Below are 8,617 nucleotides of genomic sequence, written 5' to 3' on the forward strand. Positions count from 1 at the left end.
GAAAAAAAATTAACTTAAATGATTTTAGCAAATGGCTGCAATATAACAAAGAGTGAAAAATTGAAGGGGGTCTGAATACTTTCCGTACCCACTATATATATATATATATATATAAGTCACCAAAAGCAAAGCTTATACGCATACAACAGCATGCAGCAGTACAAACATTTCTAGAGTACAAATATAGTGCACAAAATCAGCAACAAGCTTGACGGGCATCTAAAATACAGTATTTTCATGTCATGTTTTGGTTCACAGCAATAACTGAGGCTGCAGGATTGCTTACAGTAGTGTTTGTCATGCAAAATAAATCAGTATCCACATTTATGGAACATAATAACATTGCTTAACTAAATGCACTTTTTTAGATATCAACAATGGCTGACATCTTTCATTGGTGACTCACTGTGAAAGCCAGTCGACAGGCGCTGTAACGGCACAGAAAAGAAATACACTGATGTGTCAAAAAGGCACATATGTTTCAATTGATATCACAATATGTAATGTGATGTTTTAAAAAAGACATTGTAACAAGGAAGAAAAGTGTCTAGGCTACGCTAAATAAAATAGGATTGGTATGTGCTTTTTAGTTTAGATGGCACTGGCACCACTGTGCGCACTCGCCAGAATCCTCAGAGACAATCGAGAGTGCTGACAATTTCCTGGAACACCTACAGAATAAAGAGGGAAAAGACACATTTGATGATGAGAAGACACAAACTGCCATACCTTAATGCATAGAAATATTTTTATATTATTTAACAATAAACTCACCTGTAAGTTTGTGAACAAGTAAGAAAGCGCAATGAAAAGCTTTCGCTCATGTTCACTATATCGCCAGCAATGGATCGCTTGACCTGCATAATCAAAAAGAGGTTCCCTAAGTAGTAATTTCAATTACCTGAAAGTGCAGACTTGAAATGAACATGAACTACTAATTCAAATGATCATATTATTCAAACAAACTAATGAGGCCTACCTTGGACTTTCTGTTGAAATCCACCTGCTGCATCGCCAATGCAGAAGCAGCCCTGCTCAAAGCTGATCTGATCATATTTTTCAATGTTGGCTAACAAAGTGCCATTTACAGGCAGGTATAAAGTGCTGCCATTGGGCTCCCAGCTCTCAGAGTAGAACACACCTCTCTGGCCATCAATCAAGACAAAACCACCTAGAGGTAAGATGATTCACAGGAGTCAAATGAATTACATGTGCGATAACAAGGCAACTGGAACTGCTAAACAACAGACTAATCCTGGTTTAGGTTAATAATTGAAAATGCTTCATGCATATTGAATTAGCAATAGTAGAAAATCAAAATGATATTTATTGCAAAGTACTTACACACACAGGGAATTTGTTTTAGTGTAGCTTCCAGTACACAGACAAAAAAATTGTTTTAAATGATCTACGACAAAATAATCTATATACAGATGAAATTATGCAAGGTATTTTCTGAATGGGATTTACTGCAAAGTATTCGTTACACACAAGGAATTTGTTTTAGCTTCTGTGTAGCTTCTAGTACAAAGGAAAAAATACAACAATAAAATGAATAAAATGTAATAAAATAATAATGAAAATTTTAAAAATAAAATGAAATATATAACATTGACAAAATGGTCTATATATAGATATTTATGCAAGGAATGTGAATAAGAAAGGGACAGGATATGTTAAATTGTCATTTTGTATTATAATTTTTTTTAATTAGTACATTTACATTTAATATGATTTAATTATTTTCTAGGACTTTGAGACCTACGTTGAAAATCTGATTTGTATTAAAACCTGCAACCTATTCTGCACCTTAGTGATGTTACATATGACACTGAAGCTTCAAAGCGCGTATCGGGTAAGCAGCGCAATTCCTCAAGAAGCTCTGTGCCGGTGCATTTTCAGAGAATCACGTGATCAGCAGAAAATGAAGCCTCACTATCTGTCCAATCACGTGCGCGTGTCGGAATGTTCGAAACCCCAGATCTTACTTTAAGAGTAAGTTTTCATTCAGACTTATTCAATTACATTTTTAAATACCCAGCCATACAAGTAATATGAAGAATAAAAACTATTTCAGAAAAAAATATATTTGGTATATGCAATTCATATGTGTACATTATTCTTTTATTACATCATATTGGCATTTAATGCCACAGTTTAATGGGTAAATTATTTTATCAGAGAGAATTTTAACAAACACACACACACACACACACTATTTTCACAGGCTTTTGGCTATATTTTTTATTGACCACCAGATGGCGCTATTTTTGACACTCGCGAAGCTTTGAATCTTTTCCCGAAACAGTCAGAGGAAAGCCTCGGTGCTTCATGGAGAAGGGTCTGGCTGCAGCCTCGCACTTGCATTCTCAGGCTTGCACTCTCAGACTTGCATTCTCAGACACTTGCGCTTCCGCTAGCGACGTCACTTGCGGGCTTTATTTTTTATTTTGTGCTATTTTTTATTACTTTTTGTTCGAATCTCTCAACATTTTACAACAGTAGCCAGGTGGTGAAGACAAGAAAAAAGAAACTAAATTACGAAGTCACTTGCAATGGCCACTTGCACTCTCCGCTACCTGCGACGTCACTTGCAATCGACACAAATCGTGCGTGTTGCCAATGGAGACAAGACCCTGTGGTGATTAAACGATTAAAACTAATTTAGTACTATAACATACAGGGTCCTGCAAGAAAAAGACAAGACCCGCAAATCCGTCGCCACAGAACAGCAGAATATGAACAAGTGACGTCGCTAGCGGAAGCGCAAGTGTCTGAGAGTGCAAGTCTGCAGCTAGACCCTCTTGGGCTTCATGAGGCTTCATTTGCCCATCACTACTGCACCTATAGATTGAGCCCTGTCCTGAGCCAAGAGCCATACTTACGTTTCCTCAAGCTCTCTTTGGAGGAAACCCCTTTAGGACCATCCTCTTCGTGGCCATTTACAGTATTCACATAATTTCGTTTACGTTTACCGGGTAAACAGACGGGCGACGTCTCAGTGAATCCATTAATACATTTCAGGTGCGTCTGGCAAGCGTTACTGGACTGGAGTCCATTGTGCTCCATGATTCACTAAATACACTAATGTGGACTTTTTATGTAAATTACATGCAGCTACAATTTTTGTGCTTTTAAAAATGATTCAGTGCCACAGGATACTAAATACTAAAAGCCATGATATATGTGATAATGTCTGTATAAAATAATTAAAATCAACAATTAAAACAATCACATTATTTAGTAGGCTACACACAGAGGCGATTCACAGCAAACACGCACCAAAAATCATAACACTGAGCCGTGACCAAAAAAAAGTGTTCTTTTTAATATTGCCTGACTAAAATGACATTTTAAATGCTTTTTCTAAAATATATATTAATAATTCGTAGTATATATGCACCTTGAAGTAACATAAAATGTTATTATATTAGGAACGCATTGTTTTTAATTATGTATTGATCGTGATAATGCACGACTTACTATCAGGCACAAAGTAGCTGGCTAATAGCGGGGGTCCTAGAAGCAGGTCCGACTTGACGTATTTTCCTTTTCGCATGCCTTTTGGATTGAATGTGGCTTGGAGTGATCGTTTGAGGCACATATAATCCTCGATTCCAGCTTAAACATGTTTAAAATTGAGGGACTTGGGCCAAAGATGGACCCGGAGGAGATGAAGAAAAAAATGCGCGAGGATGTCATCACGTCTGTTCGCAACTTTTTGATTTATGTTGCGCTTCTGCGAGTCAGTGAGTATCCAGGCGCTTCATGCGTGTAGCAGGTTAGATCAGATGTGCACGTGTGATCGGTTTAAAACTGGAATTATTTATTAATTAATTATTTTTTTATGAGTTTCACGATGCACAATGTGAGTTGTGTTGATTGATGATCTATTCAGCATTTAATGGGGTCCCCATGGCTATGAATGATAGAGGTCACCTTTAAAGTTAGAGACGGTGTATAGTTAGAGCTTATTCAACTATGTGTCAAACAGCAACGTCTCAATGTCAATCAAAAGGTTTATGTTGGTTGAAAATAAGTGGCTTGTTTTTCAGCACCCTATGTTTTGAAGAAGCTGGAGAGCATATGAAACTTCACCATGAACAGAAACATTGCCTGCCAGATGAGCATGGAGGACTCCGCTGTACAGTCACTTACCAAGGCAGTTAATGAAGAGATGATGTAACTTTGTATCATTTATTTTATTTAATATTTTTTTACTGGATGCAATTGAATGTACTTGATTTGTTCTCATCCAATGTCAGTTGAAAACTATGGCAAACAAGATATGTATATTGTCTACCAAAATGTTGTCATGTTCACAATGGTCTAAGCAATAAATCTTTCATCAGTTATTCCCATTGACAGAGTTGTTGAGACTAAAACTTGGATTGGCTTTATAACATTTACTTTGCTTTAATGTAAATTTAAAATCCCAGTACCCATTTATACATTTGGTTTCATTATACTGTGTTATGAGGGTAAAGGCTAAACACGCTACGGACAATTTATGTAATGACTATGACATTTCACATTACATTCAAATCCTGATGTTTAGAAAATGTGGTTTAACGATTTCTTTAACAAAAACTGCTTCTCCAAGAGATGTCAAATACAGGAATTTTCAATAAATCCTTTATTGTTACAAATTAAACACCTATAACATTCATTCTACTTCAGCTTGGAGTGTAAAAGGACGTTTGAGTGTTGACTTTGAATGTGCAATATCACAGTCGAACAAATGTGCATGTTTAGCATATCAAATTGTCATCTCGTTCCAGTCATGACCAAAATTAACCATGTGAGATGATTTTAATACATGTTTAATCCCTTCTATTCTCATCTAGTTAATGCAGTGGATTTAATGGTTAGATATATGAATGCAAAAGTCAGTAGCATACAATGACATAATATGGCATCTAAATTCCAGAGCACTACAGTTTCAGCTCACTGGGCATTTCAGAGCTTGTCAGGCCTGCCAGCAAGTTGTTTGCCGTCAGTTCGCTCATGACACCACGTGTGGAGTAGGTGGCACTGCCGATATGAGGGAGAACCACTGTAAGACAAAGCAAGACTTGAGATAGATAAAGGTTTTTTCTACTATTACATGGCTTTTCATTGGCAAAAAATAACACTATTGAAGTGGATTTGCAATGTACAAGAGCACTAGTGAAATTTAAAAGCTGCTTTTCACTCACCACAGTTTTTAAGGGTTAGCAGTGGGTGGTCGGTGGGCAGAGGTTCAGGGGTTGTAACATCAAGCCCCGCTGCTGCAATCTGACCACTGCTGAGAGCTCCAAACAAGTCCTCTTGATTCACAACCGCCCCTCTAGAGAAAGGAGAATAGAGTATTTTTTCACTTTAGTATTGATTTGAAAAATCGATATCTGCAGAGCAGTTTAAAAGAAAAAAAGAAGAGCCAGTCTACAGAAGAACTGTAATGTTCTTGACAAATATGGGTCAAATATAGCAGTAAAGAATCAAACATGTTCCACTGCTGCTCTGCTTTAACGGTGTGTTTTACCTGCTGGTGTTGATGAAGATTGACGTTTTCTTCATCTTGCAGAAGAAGGTTTTGTCACAAAGGCCTTGAGTGTCAGGAGTCAAAGAACAAGATACCACCACAAAATCACTCTCACCAGAGTGTCTAAAGGCACTGAGTGGAGATAATAAAAGGCAATCATACAATCTTCATATGCCCTCTGAATAGTTTTATTCCATCTGTATTCATATATTGAGTTGCATCAAGCAATTTCTTGTCTTTTCTTACCATATTCCCCATCCATCTCTTGAGCCTGAGGTTTGGGTTGTCTGCCTGTGTACAGCAGTCTCTTCACTCCAAAAGGCTTTAGTTGCCTTGCAATGGCCAAACCTACAAATCACCAATTAAACAAATCTATTAGAGCCAATGTAATTCTCTCTATGATAATGTCTAAACAATTCACCTTCATTGTTTTAACAGCATAAATTGGGCGACATATTCAGTTATCCAGAGAGATCACGTTACATATGGTAACAGGGTGCTTATTTGTAAAGTGACTTGTTTTCACTATGATTGTCATTGAATTTGTCACTTCATTAAAAGAACAGATGGTGTACATAATAGAGCAGATGCATAGGTAGCTTATTTATGGTAGAGAGAGAAAAAATTAATAATTCATAACTGTACCTATGCGGCCCAAACCAATCACCCCAACAGTACTGCCCGAAAGACCATAACCACACAGCCACAGAGGCTTCCATGTACTCCAGCCGCCACTGAGAGAGATGGGAAATGATATGCCAAAAAAACAGATATTACAGGGGTAATGACTCTTTGTTTTTAAAGATTATGCTTATTAAACATTAAAGGGATAGTCCACCCAAAAATGACAATTCTGTCATCATATACTCACCCTTATGTCTTTTTTTTCTTCTGAGGATCACAAAAGAAGATATTTCAAGTAACACTGGTAACCAAACTGTTTAAGTTTCCATTGACTTACATTATGTTTTGCCCAAACAATGGAAGTCAAGAGGAAGCAAAACCGTTTAGTTGCCAACATTCTTCAGAATATCTTCTGTGTTCCTCAGGAGAAAGTGCATAAATGATGACAGAATTTTTATTTTTGGATGGACCATCCCTTTAAGATTGTTGAACATTTGGAATTGATCACTACAAAGCTGTGATATATGACACAATGTATTAGAAAAGGTGTTGGACTGACTTTTTCACCTCCTCTACACCTTCGGGAAGACGTCGGCAAGTGGCCAAGAGCAGAGCCACAGTCAGCTCAGCAGTAGCATCTGTCAAAACATCAGGAGTGTAGCCAACTCTTATCCCTCTGGGGCAAAGAAAGATAGTACATGCGTTTAAATTATATAAACATCCTTACTGTGATCCATCATAATCGATCCACTGTCCATTTTCTCACTTTCTGGGGTCAAATCTAATGGCTTACAGAAATGCAAACTTACCGTTTCTTTATCTCATTTATGGCAAGATGGTCAAATCCCACAGAGAGAGTGCTGATCACTTTCAAGTTGGGTCCTGAGAACATTTAATGTGTGTTGTCAGTATTACCAAATCAGTATCTTCGCCTGCAGTTGTTCTAAAGCGTAACTAGAGATTTGCCTTACCAGCCGCATACAAGACCTCAGCATCAATTTTGTCTGAGAGTAAACAGAGAAGCCCATGAGCACCTGCCACCCCCTTCAGGAGCTCTGCCCGGGGCACAGGCTCATCAGAGTCCCACACTGACAAATTACACCTGCACATAATGGATAACAAGAGGCATTTAATAAACAAAAACTGCTGATAAAATTTGTGCAAGTTGGTTGCAATCATTTACATTTTGTTCTGCTACATTTAATGTAAAATAACAAAGCATGCAATAAAGCTCGTGACCTAACAGTGTGAGACTGTCGGCATGCTACAAGGTCACTGGTGAAACTTTAAATGCAGGAGTGAAGCCAAACTGTATCTGCCTCCGAAACTCCTTGAGGTTCACACATGCTGTTAATGAACACCTTAGCCACCGTAGTTTTGATACGAGCTACTTCATCTCATTAACACTCCAGGGAAAGCATCTCAGACATTGTATAATGCATGCATACGAGATCATAGAAAGTTTCGTACATCCCGGCTTTTTGGAGTATTTTCATGCCCTCCTGCGGAATGCGTCTCGTGACGAACACTTTCAGCATCTGCTGCGCGCTCATCCTGTACAATTAAAGGTGAAACGGATCTGATATATTTCACTACGAAAATGACAACAACAGAAATCCACATACGCTTCCCTATATACATGTGGTAGCACTAAAAAGTAGGTGACAGTGCGGTAAAGTGTCTCTTTCAGCAGGCTTTCGCGCCATCTAGTGGAGCGGGTGGACAGCGCAACTGCGGTTGCTCGTTTTTCTGAGGGCCTTTCTGGCGAAGCTTTGATTGGGATTGAAAATGTACTGTAAATTACGACAGGTACATTAAATATTGTGTTTTTAACCCCAAATGTGTTTTGTTTGTTTGATTGAAAATGTATTTTATTCAGGGTTCATTTGCCTGTATCTGCGTTTTACATATTTTGCTCGTATGACTGTGTTAACTGTACTTAACTGCAGGTTTTTAGGTGTTTATTGGCTTTAGTTCATCGGGAGTGTGGTGAGTGTAAACGGTCAGGGGGTCTGATGGTTGTCATGACCGCGCTGTCTGAATCTCGCGATTTTAACCGGTAAAACACGAACAAACTAAACTAATGCTGATTTACTAGTCAGTATTTAATTCTGTAAAATGTATAAATTACTGACGTCATGCTTTGTGAATATTTCATTCATCATGACAAATTGTCATTCACAGTGTCTGCTGCTGGTGCTTGGTGTAACAAAATGTTATGGCAAGCCGTTTTAGCTTAAAATATTCCAAGCGTTACTCGTCGTAATTGCATTTTTACTAGTAACAAATTAATTAGAGAGCTCTACAATTAAATTCTTACTAGTAACAATGCCAATTAGAGAGCTCTCTAAATCTATTTTAACTAGTTATAACTACAATAAGAGAGCTCTCTAATTAAATTCAATTCTTATTAGTATGAATTGAATTAGAGAGCTCTCTAATTCAGTTCTTACTAGTAACAATTATGAT

General features: G+C 37.7%; 1 protein-coding gene and 1 pseudogene across 2 annotated transcripts; one reads left to right on the forward strand and one right to left on the reverse strand.

Moving 5' to 3' along the window:
• Positions 1-2,940: 2,940 nt before the first annotated feature.
• On the forward strand, positions 2,941-4,136 carry tomm5 (translocase of outer mitochondrial membrane 5 homolog (yeast)). Of its 2 annotated transcripts, XM_016471123.1 has the most exons (3): positions 2,941-3,024; positions 3,622-3,749; positions 4,056-4,136. In XM_016471123.1, the coding sequence occupies exons 2-3, from the start codon at positions 3,629-3,631 to the stop codon at positions 4,088-4,090; spliced, it is 156 nt and encodes a 51-aa protein (XP_016326609.1). In that variant the 5' UTR covers positions 2,941-3,024; positions 3,622-3,628; the 3' UTR covers positions 4,091-4,136. The 2 variants fall into 2 exon arrangements, with proteins under 2 accessions (XP_016326609.1, XP_016326608.1); XM_016471122.1 differs by lacking the exon at positions 2,941-3,024 and having other exon boundaries at positions 3,499-3,749.
• On the reverse strand, positions 4,070-7,806 carry LOC107676545 (glyoxylate reductase/hydroxypyruvate reductase-like; annotated as a pseudogene).
• Positions 7,807-8,617: the final 811 nt, after the last annotated feature.

The sequence above is a fragment of the Sinocyclocheilus anshuiensis genome, unplaced genomic scaffold, assembly GCF_001515605.1.
Source record: "Sinocyclocheilus anshuiensis isolate Anshui unplaced genomic scaffold, SAMN03320099.WGS_v1.1 scaffold64, whole genome shotgun sequence".
In the NCBI taxonomy this organism is placed as follows: domain Eukaryota; kingdom Metazoa; phylum Chordata; class Actinopteri; order Cypriniformes; family Cyprinidae; genus Sinocyclocheilus; species Sinocyclocheilus anshuiensis.

Coding starts and splice junctions, on each gene's coding strand:
- tomm5 (XM_016471123.1), top strand. CDS start 3,629: ATGTTTAAAATTGAGGGACTTGGGCCAAAGATGGACCCGGAGGAGATG. Junction 3,750..4,055: donor TGTTGCGCTTCTGCGAGTCA/GTGAGTATCCAG, acceptor CTTGTTTTTCAG/CACCCTATGTTTTGAAGAAG.